Below are 20,757 nucleotides of genomic sequence, written 5' to 3' on the forward strand. Positions count from 1 at the left end.
GTAAAACTTCCGGAAATTGTGACGCTGTAAAAAAAAAAATTTGAAAATCTCGTTTTCTTTTTCTAAATATTGTATAAACACTGGAAAAATGTAGTAGGCTTTCGTATCCCACGGAAGTAAAAATAACAACAGACGAGGGCACACGTAAAGACGTATTTCTAAAAGTTTTGGCAAGTTATCGACGCTCTAAAAGTAATAACCCACTTTTTCATTCGCTCCGAGAATCTTGAGAGCTTTCAAAATCCTGGTCTACCGTACATGAAAGCTGCGCGATTGCCATATGGTCAATCACACACTGCGGGTTCGCCATGTTAAAAAATAGGTCGAATGTGTGGGCGCCTTTAGACGTCCTACATGGTGAGAAAGGAGCAGTCGTCAATATGTATAGGTTCTCTACTGCGACCCACTGGAAACAAGCAAACGATGATGATCATTATCTTTCATGATCGTCATGAAACGCTCATGATCGTTCATGAGCGTTTTTGTTCATTCCACGGACAGAAGTGCTGGTAGTCAAATATATTTATTACAAACTTACTTTTCTAAATTTTTCGTCGCAACCTCATTGCAATGACATAAAAGTGACTTAATGAATTATTCTCTTTCTGTCATATTTGGGCAGTTTTGGCGCCAGATAGCTTCTCATAACTTGCTATGTTCAGTCTCTGGTTTATTCAGAACGCCATGTAGTACTTTAATGAAAAAAACTGTTAACTGTTGGACCATCAAAAGAACAGACTGGTGGGCTAGTTGGTACTGACATAACTAGTGCATCTTTAGTGCACAGACGTCACTTTGACGAGGTGAGTTTCCGCAGTTTTGTGACGTCGCGTGAGACTTCGTCCACTTCTGTTGGCCTACACGCTCTCATGCGCTTAATCTCAAGTTATGGGACCATGCAAATACTGCCTAAATTAGTGACGCCTTGACGAATCAGTTTCAGGACGTCGCTAAAAGGAGTTTGTTCTTGCACCTTTTCTGCGTTGCCATACTTCCTCCTCGCGGTTTAGGGAGCTATTTGGCATTGGTGAAGAGCGTAGGCTTGATATACTATTGAATTTAACCTTTTTTTATTCAGTGTCCCTTCGCATTAAGATTTGCCCATCTGACCTGAAATCTAGTGAATGAAATCATGTGTCACAGACAACGCCTTCAAGACACTGCGCCACTACGGTGTAAACTGAGACAGAACTACTACAGGAGGAGACCCTTGCTTTGACGCCAAGAGACTCAAGCTGAAAAAATGCAGCACACAACTGCCAACCTCGAAAGATTCAATTCTCGGTTTTTACGTGTCAAATCCACGATCTGATTATGAGGGCACCGTAGTGGGTGATTCCGGAACACCCGTGGTTCTTTAAGGTGCACCTAAATCAAAGTACACGGGTGTTTTCGCATTTCGCCCCCATCGAAATGCGGCCGCCGTGGCCGGTATTCGATCGCCCGAACTCGAACATCATAGCCCCTAAACAACCACGGCGGTTTGCCAACCTCTAGGCTCACGCGCACCTTACATTAGGTTAAAGGAATCCTAAAGTACTGACACGAAAATCCTGTGTCGCAAGGGCGGATCGCACCATGAGTGAGGCAAGTCGAGGTTGCCTTCCGAAGCAACAAACGACGGAGATGCAGCACACTACCAGCCTAAAAAAAATGTTACGCACGCTTGATGAGACATTGTGTCACGTGAATGTTTACGCTCACAAAGTGACAGACACTAATATATTTTTCGCAAAATATACATACTCCATATTATTTTGTACACAGGACTCTTTGTTTTTTCGCGCATTTAAGCCTTCCCCCCCCCCCCAAAAAAAAAGCCAGAAAGAGTTTCCGTAAAATGCCCCGTTTTTTTTTCTTTTTTCGAGCAAGTAATTAACACTGCATGCAGCGACAGGTTTTCCTTATCGAATCGGCTGACGAGAGGCGACGAGCGCGTGGAAGGGGAAAGGGTTTCGGTAAGGCCGAGCTAACGCAGTGAAAGTAGATAATTGGGCGAGGAGAGTGGTGCCGGGCGTCTCAGCTTGGTCCGCCTCCGCTTCCTCACCTTGCAATGGCTCGTGGACGACTGTGGCGACGCGCGACGGCGCGTTAAAAACGCCGTCAAAACAGATGCTCAGTGAAGGAAGTTTTGCCGAAGCGATGTCAGATACGTGCCGAAAGGGGTCGGCAACATTATACGGCAAAGCAAAATCTTTATCCATTTCGGAACGGGCAGTATCCGGATACTTCAAAAAAAAAAAAGAAAAGGAACGGAAGGTGAACTTTTGTTCCGCATAATAATGCATTTCTATTGCGCACACGTCGCTTTGATGACGTGAGTTGCCGCAGTTCTCTGACGTCGCGTGACAGAGAGGAGAACTAGGCGTGGCCCGAACTCATTTTCAACAATCTCGGAAGGATAAAGGTGACACCGGCGTAGAATCGGTAATAACTTGTTTTTCTTTTGTTCGGCCTAATCACGCATGATAAGTATGCACCCGCCATCGTGAAATGGGGAGTTCTCGCGGATTTCGTGACGTCTCGTGACAGACAAGTGATGTGGGCGTGGCCCCAATAATGTTTCACCAATCGCGAAGTGGTAGCGAAGAAAATGGAATAGAAACAGACTGGAATAACTTTATATACCTCCTGTCTACCAGCAGCGCTCAACCAACGTCGCTACTAGGCAGAAAATATTTTTTTATTATGTGAGTTTTCTAAATATTTGAGCACATATATTAAAACAACCTAACAGCGTTCAAATGCTACCAGAAACCAACGACTCTGCGTAGATATGTGATAAAAAAGACAAAAATAAAAGACATCTCAAGCATTATGTCCTCCGCCAGCTGGGGCACATTGCTAAGCCAAGTTGCGTTAGCCTTGCTTCAAAATCAACTGCTAAATGTCCTTGCGCAGATAACCTTTTTTTTATTCTCCCTCTGAATTGCTGTGCTTTAATTTCGCGCTCCAACTTTCTCCCTTCGCTACCAAGATTTCCGGCTAATCGAGTGGCTAAAGCTGCCAAGAATGTATGGAGACTGCTTTCTTCGTTTTCAGCTATTTTTATTTGACAACTCGAACAAACTGCGATTTCATTTAAAGCCTAGTTTCATCGTCTGAATTCATTGCGATGGCAATTTTCTAACGTTGACGCGGAGATGACTGCGCGGGCACAACGCTGTTAATCTTATGTTTCTTGTCACATCGGATCACAAAAGACATAGATTGAACTTATTTTTTTCGATCAACATACCTATGAAAATTAAACATCGCAGCACCAGAAATTTATTTCCTCGTCCAAGGAAGCTGCCGTCACCCGACAATCACGGCCTCTAGCAGCACCCCTGGTAGTGAAAACACTCGCGAGGACCCTGTAGCAAGGGTAACAGGGCAGCTAGTTGAAACAACACAACCACTGCAACATCAAGGGCGGGTCAGCGAAGAAGGGGACGAAGCCGATTCCTTGACACAAGAAGACACAGGAAAAAAAAAAAGGACAGCTTCCGTGCTCTTCGCTATCAAGAGAGGCGGAAATATTTCTTCTGCGTTGTTGTTGGAGAACTCATTTCGCTTAAATGGGGGTGGGTTTGACAAACGCGAAAACACCGAGCTGCTTGTAAATATCCCACGTCAGTGACACCCGTCTTCCTCCGCAAAAATTACGGTTTCTCGTCCGCGCATCCTGCTACAAATTGTACCAAGAAAAAAGAAAAGGGAGGAAAAAAATAGTAATTGCACAACAAAGTTTAGACGAGGAGTTTATCCAGGCGCAGCTAATCTTTCCCTCCCAGCTTCAGTATCTTCCCTCATCCTCCCTTCGTTCGCTTGATCTTGGAAGGAAATAAAGATACGTTGAGCAACAGTCCTACGCTTTCTCTACAGCGCGGTGGACCCCGACCTCGCAGACCCCAAAGTCGTGGGCAGCGGAGCCAGCCTGCTAGCGGGGCGTCGTAGTAAGCCGCGTACATCTACGTGAAATGTATCTATATACGCAAAGAAAGAAGAAAACACACCCAGAAGAGGATCCGCCCTCTCCCCGCAAAATCGAGCCCAGCGATCCATTTTCCGGAGACGAGCCGCTTACAAAATTAGAATTCACCACTGCGTCGCCGCCGTCCTGCGAGCGAGCTCCTTGGCCCAGCAAAGCTGGTTCCCCATGCATGAAGCGACTAGACCGCGAGCAGCATAGGACCCCGACCCTGGGTCCGCTGCCGCAGAGAACTAGCGGAGGGGGCAGCGGCGCTTGGCGGGATCGGCGGTGGGGGGTGCGAACGAAACGCCGTGGAACGAGAATCAAACAATAAGAGAAAGAAGGACAGACTGAGGTCCCGCCGCGTGCTGCCTATCTCTTCTTCTTGCTGGCCCCTTCTTTATTCGAGGGCTACTATTTCGACCAGCGCGCTCAACGCTGTCGCCTATCTTCTCTCCCCAGAGGCCGGATCGCCCGCTCATCACGAAATGGCCTCGAGTCCCCGCGAGACTCAGAAGCAACTTGTTCTGCAAAGCGAGAGAAAGGCCCGGGGCTCGAAAATACACGAGTTTTTTTGGGGGCGAGCGCAACACACGCGTCCGCACCACAGACCCCCCGCCCCCACCCCCCCACACACTTTGCCTCAATCAAGCGCACGCTTGTCTCTAAACTAGTCTCTATACAAATGCCGCCGCTCTGTATTCTAGCTGTCTGTTGGCCCAAAGGGCAACGAACGCAGAAACGTTTCTAACGAGCCGCCGACGCTCGTCCGCTTTTCGCAGTTGATCGGCGCTCGAATTTCTCGCAGCCGTGGCTTCTGCGATTTACCCGGAAGCACAAGACGCGCATCTATACCGCCTCCACAGCCACCGTAGTCCTCCATAAAGCAAGCAACAAAATCCCAATAAAGAAAGGCGTCAGGCAGGGAGATACGATTTCTCCAATGCTATTCACAGCGTGCTTACAGGAGGTATTCAGAGACCTGGATTGGGAAGAATTGGGGATAAAAGTTAATGGAGAATACCATAGTAACTTGCGATTCGCTGATGATATCGCCATGCTTAGTAACTCAGGGGACCAATTGCAATGCATGCTCACTGACCTGGAGAGGCAAAGCAGAAGAGTGGGTCTAAAAATTAATCTGCGGAAAACTAAAGTAATGTTTAACAGTCTCGGAAGGGAGCAGCAATTTACAATAGGCAGCGAGGCACTGGAAGTCGTAAGGGAATACATCTACTTAGGGCAGGTAGTGACGGCGGATCCGGATCATGAGACGGAAATAATCAGAAGAATAAGAATGGGCTGGGGTGCGTTTGGCAGGCATTCTCAGATCATGAACAGCAGGTTGCCGTTATCCCTCAAGAGAAAAGTATATAATAGCTGTGTCTTCCCAGTACTCACCTACGGGGCAGAAACCTGGAGGGTTACGAAAAGGGTTCTACTCAAATTGAGGACGACACAACGAGCTATGGAAAGAAGAATGATAGGTGCAACGTTAAGGGATAAGAAAAGAGCAGATTGGGTGAGGGAACAAACGCGAGTTAAATACATCTTAGTTGAAATCAAGAAAAAGAAATGGGCATGGGCAGGACATGTAATGAGGAGGGAAGATAACCGATGGTCATGAAGGGTTACAGACTGGATCCCAAGGGAAGGGAAGCGTAGCAGGGGGCGGCAGAAAGTTAGGTGGGCGGATGAGATTAAGAAGTTTGCACGGACGGCATGGCCACAATTAGTACATGACCGGGGTTGTTGGAGGAGTATGGGAGAGGCCTTTGCCCTGCAGTGGGCGTAACCAGGCTGATGATGATGATGATGACAAGAAAGCACAAAAAGCGATTTCGCTACACCGTCAACACCACGCAGCAGGACAGACAGGAGTGCCGACTTGACCGACAAGGCCGTACAACTACTGTCCTGCCGATTTAAGATTCTTGGAGTAACATACACGTTGCGTAGATAGCTGCCGAAAGCCACGCAGCGCCGTCCATGTGCCACCTCACAACGCGAGCACCGCGAGCGTTTGGTCCAAAAATACGTCGCTTGCGCTTCATTTCTTTTTTTCCTTCTGTTTTCCTCGGCTGCAGATGACCAGCTCGCGCACTCGGATGATACGCCTTTCACGCGGTCACCGGCATACCAGATTGCTGGACGCGCCCTGCATGGCGAGTTAGGCGAGTCGACGAAGTTCTCTATATTCCACCGTGGTAAGCGCATGCATGATGCTCCACATATGATACTATACGTAACAGAGCACATGGCATAGCGCCGTGCTGTGTCCTGAAAAGAAAACGTCGAAACTGGAGCCGGCGCGCGTCCCACGGATCACACGAACTTTACTCATGGTGCATAGAGCTTAGAAAACATGTCCGTTATGTTGTTCCGCGTTCAGCCACAAGGTATGGCGCGGCCAGACGCTGTGCTTATGTTCCTGACATATTTAACAAATTACCAGAAAAGATATTTAACGCGACATCAAAAAGAACGCTCAAACACATCTTAAAGCAGCTAGAGTAAAATTACCCTCTTGTACATTGTTTTTTTTTTTTGCATAGCAATATTTACCTCTTCAATTTTTGTTATAGCTAGATAACCTAATGTTATCTTGTTCTTTTTAATTTTTTGCCTTTCATTTTTTTAATTCTTTTTTATTCATCTCTCATCAATTTGTGTACATCTTTTTGCCTTGTCTATCATTTTCATTGGCACGGTCCTACAAGCCAACTAAGGCTTAGACCGGCCTGCTTGTGTTGTTTTGTATATTGTGTGGCAATAAACATTATTATTATTATTATTATTATTATTATTATTATTATTATTATTATTATTATTATTATTATTATTATTATTATTATTATTATTGTATGCCGCGCAAAGGCTCGGAGATGGACGCTAGTGCTGTTATGTCTCTCGTGCCTCAAAGTCGACAGAAATGCGCGCGGCAGATCATAGAGTTGGGACCCTGAGTACAAAGCAAACGAAGTCAGTTTTTTATACATAATTGGTTCACGAAGCCGCAACGCGGTAACACCGCTTCAGTCAGGCTCAAACAAGAGCACAGTAAGCTTACATTCCGTAAATTACTTCAGCATTTCAGTTGGGTTAGTGACTAATCCCGAGTAACAATTCATCGTGCGTTAGCTTGTCCTTTCACGCATTGCGAAAGAAAGAAAGAAAGAAAGAAAGAAAGAAAGAAAGAAAGAAAGAAAGAAAGAAAGAAAGAAAGAAAGAAAGAAAGAAAGAAAGAAAGAAAGAAAGAAAGAAAGAAAAGCTTTAATAACATGCTGGAAATGTTAGCCTGGATGTTCACGAAGTGAGGCACTTATTGTCGCGAACGGAGATGCATTGTGAGAAATGGAGAGGTGCGTGCATTGCGAACGGTTGCGCTCGCTCGGATATAACATTTGCGAGATATGACTCTAGTGAAGTTATGACCGAGCGAAGGACTGAAGCGAGCGAACGACTTAATAAGCGACGCCTAAACGAGCCGGCGAACGAGGGGCGACCGTACGTACTTCTCTTTTTTTTGTTTGTTTGTTACAAGTGCTCCACTACCGCATCTCAACCTTCACACACAAATAAAATCTCACGCGAGTCAGAACGTACGTCTCAGAGACGCATGATGCTGTCGTTCGGCGAAGAACGCGACCCCTAACTCGGTTTCAGGAGAGCACGCGCGCTTTTCATCGGTGCCTTTGTGCGGCTTGTCCACCGGCCCACCGCCGACGACGAACGCGAACGAAAAAGGCAAACAAAGTTATTCGCTGTCACGAAAGCAAGTAACCCCAAAAGGTAAAGAACTGCTTTGCTAAGATCACTTTTCACGCTCAAGCGTCAAATGTTGTCAACAGAACTGTGCTGAATCTTAAAAGTTTCGTCGTATTCAAGTTCTCGCAGGAAGCTTCGCGTGTCCCGAATACAAGCCTGTTGGCGTACGTAGCCATTAAGCGCACCAGATAAGACCACGTACTGCCTATATAAACAAAGTACACGCCGCGCAGGAACTGTGTTAGATGGTGCACACAAATGGCAACATGATCAGTCAACTGTGTCATATCTACTACGCTGTGGCCTGTAGCGAACTATGCAAGCCTCGACACGTACTGTACTATGAGGGACTCGCAAGTTACCTCGCATAGTCGTGTTGAGGATGTTGGTGTGGAATTCTCCCTCCTAATTCGCTGAACCAACGACTCTCTTGACCCGACGCGCTTACCGTACGGTATCGCGAAGAGGTTTTTGCCTTCGCGGAATGTATTTTGACGTCCGAAGGCGCAGCAGCTCATCGTGATCGTAACGCCACGAAGCGACATCATCATCACCTTCCCCACCATCATCATCATCATCTTTTATGTCCACCGCCAACCGAGTACTGCGCCAACCGATTCCAGCTAGCGCCCGTAAATTTCCTAATTTCGTCGCACCACCTAGTCTTCTGCCGTCCTCTACTGCGCTTCCCCTTCTCTTGGTACCCATTCTGTCACCCTAATGGTCCAACGGTTATCTTATCTGTGCATTACATGACCTGCCCAGTGGCATTTTTTTTCTTAATGTCAATTAGAATATCGTCTATACCCGTTTGCTCTCTGATCGAAACCGCTCTCTTTCTGTCTCTTAAAGTTAAGCCTAGCAATCTTCACTCCATCGCTCTTTGCGCGGTGCTTAACTTGCTCTCAAGCTTGTCAGCCTCCATGTCTCTGCCCCATATATCAGCACTGGTAATATGCACTGATTGTGCCCCGTCCTTTTCAATGATAATGGTAAGCTTCCAGTCACGATTTGGCAATGTCTGCCGTATGCGATCCAACCCATTTTTATTCTTCTGTGAATCTCCTTCTCATGGTTAGGCTTCCTTGTGATTAGGTGACCTAGGTAAACGTACTCCTTCACAGACTCTAGAGGCTGACTAGCGATCCTAAACACTTGTTCCCTTGCCCAGTTATTCATCATTATCTTTGTCTTCTGCATATTAATCTTCAACCCCACTCATACATTCTCCCTGTTACGGTCCTCAACCATTTGTTCTAACTCGTGTGCAGTGTTGCTGGACAGGACAATGTCATCGGCAAACCGAAGGTTGCTGAGATACTCGCCATCGATCCTTACTCCTAAGCTTTCCCAGTTTAATAGCTTGAATACTTCTTCCAAGCACGCCGTGAATAGCATTGGAGAGATTGTGTTTCCTTGTCTGACTCCTTTCTTTATAGGTATCTTCCTACTTTTCTTGTGTATAATTGAGGTGGCTGTGGAATCTGTACGTATCTTCCAAAGTATTTACGTAGGCTGTCTGTACTCCTTCACTGCCAAAAGCCTCTATGACTGCTGGTATATCTACTGAAACAAATGCTTTTTCGTAATCTATGAAAGCTCTATAGAGAGGCTTATTGTACTCTGCGAATTTCTCGATAACCTGATTAATGACATGGATGTGATCCGTTATAAAATATCCCTTCCTGAAGCCAGCCTGTTCCCTTGCTTGACTAAAGTGCAGTGTTGCCCTTATTCTATTCGAGATTATTTTGGTAAATATTTTATGTAATACTGAGAGTAAGCTAATGGGCCTTTCAGTTTTTCAATTTTTCAGTTCTCCAACGTCTCCCTTATTGTGGATTACTACAACGCTTGCGTTCTTCAAATTTTCTGGGACCCTTGCAGTCGATACACTTCGTATAGAGAGCCGCCAGTTTTTCAAGCAGTATGTCTCCTCCATCTTTATTAAATCGACTGTTATTCCATCTTCTCCTGCCGGTTTTCCCCGTTCCGTGTCTTGCAAGGCCCTTCTGGCCCCAGCATTAGCTATAGGAGGAGTTTCTGTATCCTGTTCATTATTGTTTCGAATGGAGTTCTCCTAAATCGTCTGGGTACCATACAGATCAGTATAGAATTCTACCGCTGCTTTTATTATTCCTTCGAGATTGCTGATGATATTACACTGCTTATCTTCCAGTGAAAACATCTTGGTTTGTCCTAAGCCAATTTACTGCCCACTTATTTCAGGCTGCGTCCATTTTTTACAGCTTCTTCAGTCTTTCTCGCGGCGAGCCAAGGCATCAGCCCCTCGCCACCAGCCGTTCTCTTCCTGCCCAACGGTTGTCAGCGCTGGACAGTCGATATTTTCCGGACCATGGAGGCGCTGTTAAGAACGGCCCGCTGAGGTGCAAGTTTTGCCAGCGAGTTGCGACAGCGGCGACAACTTTTCTTGGACAATGCGCCGCGTCCGCCACTCTGCGTCGCGGGATTGCCGAGATGAGTTCGACGAACCAAGCTTTGTAACGGAACTCGCCACCGCCGACCTGGTCTGCTGTGAACAAGGGTGTCCCCGAGGGAACGTAGTTCGAGGCCCCTTCCCACGCACCGTTCCTGACGTCAGCCCCGAGTTCTGCGAAGACCATCTGACCTCGGTTGAGGACCGTGAACCTGTGCTGAAGTGCGTGTGTGTGTGTGTGTGTAATCCCTCGCGCAAAGAGGCGGCTCGTCTACGGTGCCTGGTCGGCCGTTTCCCTCACCTTGGGATCGAGGGGGGGACCGAGTGTTTATAAATCGTTGTTTTGTGGCTGCTCAGTGTACTTTCTCTCGCAGTCATGCTAGAGTGATGAATTGGAACGTCCTTATGTAGATACTGTAAATGAATCCATATTCCTCGTTCCCGATTAGAAGCAGTCCTTCCCTTCAACAACGTCCTCAGCGTGGATACGTTGGATGACGGCATGGGCCAGCTACCATCTAATTCATGCCTGACTCCTATCTTGACAACTGATTACGAGCGATGGGATTGACCTCCCAATCCTCACAACACCTACAGCTGCGGTGAAATAGATGCGGAACGCAGAGAACATGTTGACGGGATACCTCTCAAGCGATTTCAATGAATTCTATTGCATCTAACAGAAAAAGAAATTCTAGTGTCTGCTTAGGGCCGATTTCGCACACCGACTATTACGGCGAGTCCTCCCATCGACAAGCTAAATATCGTCACCGTCCCGCCGATCCCTCTTGCGCGCTCACGGCCGACTCGATAAGATCGTTGGGTCAACGGGTTCGATACAGCATCGCGACAGCGCGGACAGACGCCTTATTTGCGACGACCTTCACCTCGCCGCCCAGCAGGGCAAACAAAGAACGACACAGCCTCTTCTGAGATGCAGGCGGTGCACACACACACACGCACACTACGCAAACTCAGTCGTCCCTGTAAACGGCGCACGTACGAGCGACGCAAACGGCGTCGTCCGAGGTGCCTTCTAGTGTCGGCACTCGCTCTCTTCCGGTCAAACACGCGGCGAGGACCGCTCGCCTGCATCACTCCGGTATGGGAGGGGGGGGCTCCAACCCGGTCCCCTCGACGCCTTCTCACCGACTACTCTCTGCGGGTCGGCCGGCGGCGGACGAAAGTGGGCGAAAGACGGGAAAATAAAAGACACCGGGGAACGTTGGGTGCAGTCAGAGGCGAAGGACCCCTCGCTCGCCTGGCAGACTACTTCCCGGTGGCGTCAGAGAGCGCCGAGAGCGATTTTCGTGCCCGCTGCTCGTCCTCCGATGCTCCAAAGACAGAGAGAGAAATGTTGGACGCTCGCTGGCGGCGAGAGCGGAACGGCGCAGAGCGCGTCCAATTTCCGGCCGGCGACGACGGTCGCTAAAGAGGCGCGCGACGGACAGCGAGCGCGATATACGCGCGAGAACAGGGGGTGTGACGGACCTGCGCGCGCGACGTGCCGGATCATCGCCACGGGTCGGCTCGTAGTCCCTCGCTAAAAGCGTGCAGGGTCGTGCAGGCTATGACACATCTGGCACGAGAGACCTCGGGAGGAGAGCCTGGGAGAGTAGGCCTAGCGAGGAGGCCTTGCGCGAGTAAGGGAAACTGTGAATCGATGAAATTCATTCGTTCGTTCTAACACGAAAGCGACATGCGACTGACCGGCTGCCAAGCCCCGGCTAACCCTTGTATCTAATGACCCACCACTGCTAAATAACAAAAGGAAACGTGGTCGAACAGGCCAGTGAATTTTGCTCTCAACTGACCGAGACCCGGTTCAGCTTGCGCAATGCTGCGAGCTTCTAGTGAAACGACTGAGATAATTGACTATCCCGGCCCCCTAACTCATTTTCTTCCTGACTTTGTTTTGTTTTTCCCCAAATCATCTTAAATGCTCATCTGTCTCCCTTTCCTTCGGGCCTCCCCGGGCCTTTCTGCGAGGCAAAAAAATAAGATAAAAATAAACCTCTAAAGTCAGACCACAGACGCAGCGGTCCATGCGGTGCCAGCAGCCGCAGCCAGTAGTCGGGAGTCCGATATTGCGTCGTCTCTCTCGGTCGCTCAGAGACCGTTCTTTTTTCCCCGAGGCGCGCAATTCCCCGGCGCGCACGCGCGAGGCCTCCGATGGCGCGCGCAGCGCATACATTTAAATTTGCGAAAGCGCCTCCACTACTATATTGCGAGCAAATACGCTGCCAGCTCGTCCGTCTGCACGCCGCTTCAATGCCCTCTCCCTTTCACGTTCGCCCCCCTTCCCCCCGACACCTCTTCTCCCACCGAAACAAAGCAGGAAATGCTGAGGGGAGACCTACGACGGGAAGATGTGAGGCGGGTACAGCGCGGAGGTTGCTGAGGGGGAGAGATGGCGTGGGGAGGCGGGCAATATTTGTTCGCCAGCGGCGAGTCAGTGCTGCGTCAAATTCGCCACTGTACGGCGCATGCGCGACTGTGCATGAGCGCAGCCGCGTGCGAATGCGAACGTTTTGTGTGCGGACTTTTCCTTTAAACTTCCTTGTTCTTGTTCATTTCTCTTTCGTTTTTGGGCGAAAGCTGGTGAGGAGGCAAAGAAGGTGGATACGGCAAAAAAAGTCGCCACATTCGGCGAAGCAGATATTGCGCGTTGCGAGCAGGCCCGCCGGTCGGTCGGTTCCTCGCGTGGCTCATTTCTACACCGCGGCGGCGTCCGGTAGACGTGCAGCCGAGAGACGCTGCGCGGTTACGTGAACCGAGGCAGGCCCGACTCCGCGCCACGGAATTCGTCCAGCGGCGCCAATGCTTGTCCGCGACTCACTCAGAGGACGGTCGACCAACTTCGAAATCGACCGGAGGGAGACAACAGCTCAGCGCCGAGAAACGTCAATAACGGGCGCGGCTTCCATCTGGGCTGATCGGCAGCGTCAGCCTGCCTTTTCCGTTCGGTCCGACAATACGACGAGCCGCTAAACTAAAGTTGAACGTTGAGTGCTAAGGGTACCTTCCCCTGCTGTCCGTGAGCATATCGCTGGCATAATCACCGCATTCTTGCAAATATTTTTCGTTGCGGTAACGAGGAGTCGCAAAAAGAAAGAAAGAAAGAAAGAAAGGAAGAAAGAAAGAAAGAAAGAAAGAAAGAAAGAAAGAAAGAAAGAAAGAAAGAAAGAAAGAAAGAAAGAAAGAAAGAAAGAAAGAAAGAAAGAAAGGAAGGAAGAAAGAAAGACAGAAAGAAAGGAAACAGTCACTGGACTTCACAGCTTCTGTCGGCTCTGAACTTATTTATTACGACAGCAGCTGGCTTTGGAATGGCCGTCCTTGCAAGAACAACTTCGTCGCGATGGGCACGAAGTTGCCTTCGTCCGCGACAGCAGCGTCCGTTACGGCCTCCGAGATTGACGCAAAGTGGCAGTCGCTCTCCGAGTCCGCGTCACGCCTAAAACCCAGCACAAATCGACAAGCGGCTGTTAACTGTACATTACCTCGTTGTCATTTCTAGTGTTCGTACGGAGCACCAAACGCAAAACTCAAGGAGAATTCAAAGACTTACAAGTGCTGAAGGTCAAATTTCAAGGAGCTTGCAACCTTTTTCAGTCATACATATCAATTAAAAAATATTCATATCTCCTTCTTAGATGCAGTTCTTATTTAATAGGCATGGTTGGTGATCCACCATTTTAGTGAAGTAGCGCACTAGGAAAAAGACGTTCCCACAAACATGAAAGACGAGGACATACACAATAATTTATAGCTAAGCAACCATTCCACGTGGGAATGACCCAAACCACTCACTCAACTTCCGGTATTACACCCCTCACCCCGCCTGTGGGAAGTCGCTCTTTCCAGCACAGCCCTTGACGACCAGAGGAAACTGATCGACCGACCCAGCCAGATTGCCGCAGGAAATCGGACCCTGGAGTAGGGGATCCACCCTCTGGGTATACGTAACTAAACAATAAATAATGTTTTTTTACTACTACTAGGCAGCCACCGAATCGCACAAACACTTCGAGCTCTTCAGGTGGCTTTTCAATGTCGACTTTCCCATTAGAACGATGTCATTGCTTTTGTGTTACATTACACTTATTTCGATGAGGGTCAATCGTATTCGGCTTCACCATGCGACAATAAGCGCCGACGACTTCACCCAACAGCAGCTTGCAGACCCTGAACAATGAATATATCTGAAGTTCTTCGAAGCGAAGACCGAATTTGTCCCAGGGGTATTTAGGCGCGGCTTTTCTCTGTTTCGCCGGTGAAACTACGTCCATGTAAAGAAGAACGTCTCATCAGTCTGTACCACCTACCTTCTCGTAGTGCCATCGGCACTGCGGCCAGAAGTTCTACGCGCTCTGCATGACGACCCGACCGCTGGGCAGCTGGCTTTCTCCCGCGCACTCTCCAGTATGCAGGAGAAGTATTACCGGCGGCGCCTCGCCGCCGACGTAGCTCAATACGTCAAGACCTTCCGAGACTGTCAGCGACGCAATTCACCAAGCAACAAGACCAGTGCGATTACTGTACAGCCTATCGAACCTCCTCGTCAACAGTTGCAGCAGATTGAATTGGACTTAGTGTGGCCCTTTCCAACGTCAACACGAGGAAATACGTGGACCGTCGCGACGCCGAATAGCGGTGTAGGTTCTAGAACTCACGCGAGCAACCAGCGATTACGCTGGAAAGTTCAATAAATCGTATAAATAGGCGACGCGTCAGATCTGCACATCAGATCTTCGACGATCGACGAGTGTACTCGTCACTATCATTGCGCCGAGCGTTACTTACTTGCTGGGCATAAGTTCTCTGATTAATAGTTAGTTTCGTGACTTGAGTTGCGGCACTGTGGTTGTTCGCCGTCACTACAACGGCGACAATATAGCGAGGGCCTCGACTTTGGTGCCCTTCGTGCAATTAGGTAGCACGCGAGGGATTTACGGCCAGTTGCGTGCCTACTCATCTACTTCAAAAACTCGCGTCTTCCAGTGCCTTCCAGTGTGAAGCCAGTGCATTTTTTGACACTGAATCGCACTGGGGTCGCTGGCGCTCGCTGGGAATCACTGGGACACTGGTGAGACACGCTGGTTAAGACCTGGGTCACACTGGAGGAGACGCTGGTTTCACTGCTATGACGCCGGGGCGCACTGGTTTGTACTGCCAACGCGATAGTTCTCGCTGCAGATCGCTGGCTCGTACTGGAAACTGCGCTCCTTTTACTTTCGTTTTTTGCATTTTCATTTTGACTGGGGGGATAGCTATATTCTTCAACGAAATTAAGCAAACGCAGATAACGCCTCATCTTTGGCAGTTTGCATGCAACCGATGAATGCGAGTGGTCGCCGTTGTTGAAGCGTTCTGGTGTCGACATGGAGCCCAGAAATCGTTCAGACGCGTTCGAACGGACCCCAGGAAGCCTGCCGCTGATTGATATTATCGCACCGATAAAAAACATGAGGCGATTCGTGTTCTTGGACTTTCCCTAGGGTACTAATAAATAATAGGTGAAGGGTTCTGAGGCTCAAATACAGACAATTTAGCATTCGCCAGGTACCTGTGCCGAGATGGTTCCCTTCCACCGAAGCTTAGGCCTAGCGATACCACCGAGTCCGTCTAAACGCTATCGGTTCTAAGGCTCAAATACAGACAATTTAGCATTCGCCAGGTACCTGTGCCGAGATGGTTCCCTTTCACCGAAGCTTAAGCCTAGCGATATCACCGAGTCCGTCTAAACGCTATCGGCCTGTCTGGGCTCAGGAATCAACAAGTACAACAAGGATAAATCACCATATTTCCACTTTCACATCTGTTCCTAAATAAACCATTTTTTCGTGCCTACAGTGTCAGTACAAGAAGCGATGACTGCCGATATGACGTGTTTTAAACATGCTTATATGTGCTGTCGCCGAAGGCTGCCAGCCGCACAGCCTACGGAGATATGTGAATATACGCAGGCGTGTCGATTGCAAAGCATCATTGAACTAAGATAATGTTGCATATCCCTCGCGCGAACAAGAAACAGCTATGAACATCGGCAGTAACAGTTCATGCAGGGTCCCGGATCGCTGGTTCACTTAGGACTTATGTCGAAGTTAAAATATGAATCGCAATAGAAAATCACTTCCAGCCATACTAATGAATACGGACAACTTTTTTCTTCCTGATACAGGGGCAAGCTTTAGTTGCGGGGCGATAGCGGATCTACCATGTATGTGCGAGACATGTCTGTGTGAAACAGAAACTGTGCCTAGGTCTTGACATGACAAATTACTCACAACTTGTCATCTACTGGCGTGGCGCACTGATAAAAGAGTGTAAAGACTGCTCTTGCAATTAATTGTTGTGCAGCTTTTAGTGCTAGCGTTAACTTTGTGAAAAAAGTTCAGAATTTCGGTTTGGACTATGGGCTAGAATGTCTTCACAATAACGCAGGCATTCAATAGAAAAAAATATCTGCTCTATTTAGGTGTGCCTCTCTCCCAGTACAGAGATAACAACGGAGAAGTTCGAAAAACTTAATGTAGCTTGAAGAATTCGTAGCGAGGGTGGAATTTGTTGATGTTTAGTCTTGCTTAAGTGTGCAACGTGTTCTTAGCTTCCCGTCTAATGTATGTGCTGCAAGTACTGCTCTGCTCACGACTTCACATTCAGGCAATGCCATCGCATATTTGCAACATTTATTTGGAGCTCTGCTTGTGAATCGATGCGGCGCGACAACCTGTTCCTCCCCCTCGAACGTGGTGGTCTAGGTTTAGTCTATCTCTTCGTCAGGCAAATTGTTTCTCGCCTGTTTTTTCTTTCGAGATGGTGATCATCCGTTTTTGCGTGAAATGTTGCAACTGTGATTAGATCATTATCTTCCTAATATAATAGTGTGATCGAATGCCATACATGTCCCACAGGCTAATTGGGGCATTTTCAAGGAGGTCTTTGACTCATTTCTTTTCTTGAAGGTTAGATTCAGCCTGGAGTGCATTTTCACTGCAAGTCGAAAAGAAATTTCTGCAGCCCTGGTGGACTCCATTTTATCAGATCCTTTGTATCGTGTACCTTATTTAAGTCGGCCTTATGAGGTTGTCATAGACGGGACCGCAACATGTGTATGCGTCGTGGAGTAAAAACATTTTTCTTTAAATTGCCTACCGAAACACTCTGTGTTAAAACCTGGTTAAATTTGAGGGGCTGCTTTGTTCCGTGATCAACGAACTGTCAACTGTGTCCACGTGTCGAGACCGTCGATGACTGTTTCATCAATTGTAGGGGTGGCACAATTCTTTTTCGGCCTTCTCCAACGGACGCTTAGAAAAGTAATTGACAACGCTCCACAGCCAATTAGGTTTCTACCGTTAAATTAAACGGTTATGGGCGGTTTTCGCTACGACGTGTTCATAGTACTTGGTTTATACAGCCTGTGGAGAACTACACTGTGTCATCGCCGGGGCGAAAACCTTATTTCGCGAAAGTGCCGCTTATGTGAGAAGTGTGCACGCTGTGCAGGGACCGCCGCCTGAATGTATGCACTTGTTTGACGCATGTGTGTGTTTTCCTGAGTTTCAAATGTGTAGCTGTGCCCGCTCTGTAATATTTCTTCAGTATTGTTTTCCATGCAATAATAATAATAAAACGAGACTGTCGTGGCGCAGTAGTAAAGTATTGGGCCTGGGAACTGTAGGACGGAGTATCGATCCCTGGTGGCGGCATTATTATTTTTACTTTGTCCTGGTTTTTTTTTTCAGTTGTACTGAAACTCTCTTTGATGCTTTCTGTATTTAAATAAATGTATACGGCAGCCAGGCACCACGTAGTTCTCGCTCTACAGCGGCTTTTCGCACCAGTGTCTAGCGCCTCCCAGTATGCAGCGCCTGCCCAGCGCCTTAGCATCCAGCATGGCACTGCGTACCGGATATTGGGTTTTGCAATAGGGTTTGAAAGGAACTAGGTAAGGCCCGCGGCTGAACGTGTGCTGCACATTCGCCTCCATATGAGCGGCGCTGACTTAACAGTTCAATAATATTCAGCTGATAAGTGAAAGGTGTCCCTAGTTTATTCATTTGCTGTCGTGTTGAGTTGTGTTACCCACACCCTTCGATGTGCCAAACAAAAGACCGTGCTAACACTCGACAGGGCTACATCTACGACACATACGCAAATACATTCAAGGAAATGGACGGGAGGATGGCACCGCGGTAAATGGCAATTGCTAATGCAACGCACGCGTAACGGGAACGACCGTGCGTTCGGCTTCCCTGTCCTCCAAGTTTTCTTTTAGACCATCATCATTTACCTTTGCCTTATTCTACATTTCAATAGAACAATCAATCTACCGTGTGCCTTCTCTGGGTTCATTGTCTGTTTGCTTATGTAAGCTCGAAAAGAAACAGGGACAGCAACGACAAACGGTCGTACTGAATTTCTTTATATCTTTATGTGTATTGCTTCTTCCATGTGCAGCAATCCTCCACTGGTTAACGCAAGAAGTACTACTACGAAAGAGACAAGCTCCCGCAGAAATCCTAGAGCTATTAATGGCTGTCACAGTAAATCACGCACAAGCCCTTTTCTGATTAAGTATAACTACTGCACAAATATTACACAAGACACATATGTGTATACCTGCAGCCCTCAGGGGCACGATCGGAGATCGTTGTTCGAAACACGCGTTCAGTTTTCGTTCAATTTCGCCTCACGCGATTGGCTAGATCGCGCCCCAGGTTGCGTCTTGCGTTAGCTAACGGCCCAACTGACATACGGCAACCGTTCTTCCTCGAGGGCAAGTGAAAAGAGACGTTCACTTGACCTCGAGGAAGAACGGTTTCCATATGTCAGCGACATATGTCATGCTATTAATCTGTATTTGCATTTTCTATGACATTGAGGGTAAGTTGACAAGACATTCACTGCGACGTTCATGCATTTTAAAAAAAAGTCGTTGGCTCCTCAGCTTCTCTCGGTGAAAGGCGAGATTCTAAACTCCGTCACGCGCTGGCATTATATATTAAGAACTCGTACAAATACACAATTTTCTAGACAATTTTTATACTCTTATACCGCTATTAATTTATTCGGTGACTAATTTCTTTGTTCGTTCGTTTGTGTCCTCGCGTGCTTTCATGTTTCTTTGTTCCCAAGCTGCAACAGCCGCCTCCCTGTAGACAGGAGCACGGAAACGAACAGGGTGCACTCACCCCGGGTGAAGACAGCCGCCATAGCCCGGTGACCCCTGCAGTTGACCACACTGAGGACGAGGCTCCTCGGCAGGCGCTTGAAGGCGCGCACGGTGACGACGGCGCGTTCCATCGACACCAAGTTGGCGGCGCGCACTCGCACGCGCTGGAGACCCGCCTCGCCGAAGCGAAGCGAGGCACTGCGAGCGCCGCGCCCGGAATGCGAAGGTCGCACTGGCGTCCACCGCTGTCCCGGCACCCGGTACGCGACCGTCGCGTTCGTGCCTTCTTCCAGAGCCACCCCGATCACAAACCGCGCTCCCACCTTCGCGACCCACCGAGGCCCACGGGTCCACACTCGCAGACCTTTCACCCTGTCCTGTGCAATCACAGGGACAGTCTGGCTTGCTCCGTGCCGCTGGCCCAGGTCGTTCCAGGCTTGCGCGGTCACTGAATACGCGCCGGCGACGGGAAACAGGAACCACGCCACGCACGTCTTCGCGGGGTCCCGCAGTCCTTCCGCAGGCGCCACGACGAGACAGGAGCCGCAAGCAGGGAGGACGTGCCACGAGCAGCGAACGTCGGTTCCTGTTGCGTACGTAGCCAGGAGCGTCACGTTGCTTCCGGTCGCCAGGACGAAAGGTTGACGGCCACCGCCAACGTCGGGGGCGCTCAAGTTCACTCGCAGTCCTCGAATTTCGTCCAGCGCGCTGACTGTCTTCATCGCCGTGGCTGCGCTGAGCGGGTTCTGCAGCGTCACCGCGATGCGGTACGTCCCGGGTTCCTGGAAGACATACGCCATCTCGTGACCGGCACCCCCCGTAGAGTTGAAGAGTAGGACCGACTCTCGGCTGCCGCACGTCGCTGAAGGCGTGTCGTCATTTTCGAGTCGGCAGTCCTTCGCGACCACTCTGCTGACGGCGTATGAAACGGTGTAACCGACGGGCAGCCGAGTTTCCTCCCGGAGGCCGCACCTGGTGACATGAAGAAATGGCGAGCGTGGGCATTTGGGGCTAGCTAGGCTGCCACAGTGCAGACAGTTGACGCAACAAACTCGCTAACTAAATTTAGTGCGATTATAGTTCCCTACGAACACATGCTGCAATTACTAGAACGTAGGTTGCCTCTACAGAAAAGGTGCATTGAGAGTACTGTTAAAAAGCATGCTGTTATTGAAGTGATATAGTACATGACATGTTAAACAATTACGCATGGTGGGCTTTTTGCCATTGTTTTTCAGTGGCTATACTCTTAATCGGTTTCCACGTAAATTATACTCAGTAAGTGGAACATATTTTGCAAATATGTTCCACACCGTGGAACGTAGTACACCCTCACACATCGGCGTAGCAGTCAACGAGGCCACTGACTCTTGCGCGCACAGAACCATCATCCACACCAACGAAGGTGGCTCTCCAGGA

At 48.7% G+C, this 20,757-nt stretch overlaps 1 protein-coding gene across 1 annotated transcript in view; it reads right to left on the bottom strand.

The window, feature by feature from the left end:
• The window catches only part of LOC135908893 (uncharacterized), a 517,064-nt gene that overhangs the window by 432,318 nt on the left and 63,989 nt on the right, over positions 1–20,757 (bottom strand). Inside the window, exon 3 of the mRNA XM_065440732.2 lies at positions 19,358–20,310. Coding sequence (XP_065296804.2) covers positions 19,358–20,310 — 953 coding nt within the window. The remainder of the gene's footprint in view (positions 1–19,357; positions 20,311–20,757) is intronic.

Source organism: Dermacentor albipictus, chromosome 1, assembly GCF_038994185.2.
Source record: "Dermacentor albipictus isolate Rhodes 1998 colony chromosome 1, USDA_Dalb.pri_finalv2, whole genome shotgun sequence".
NCBI classification, from domain to species: Eukaryota; Metazoa; Arthropoda; class Arachnida; order Ixodida; family Ixodidae; genus Dermacentor; species Dermacentor albipictus.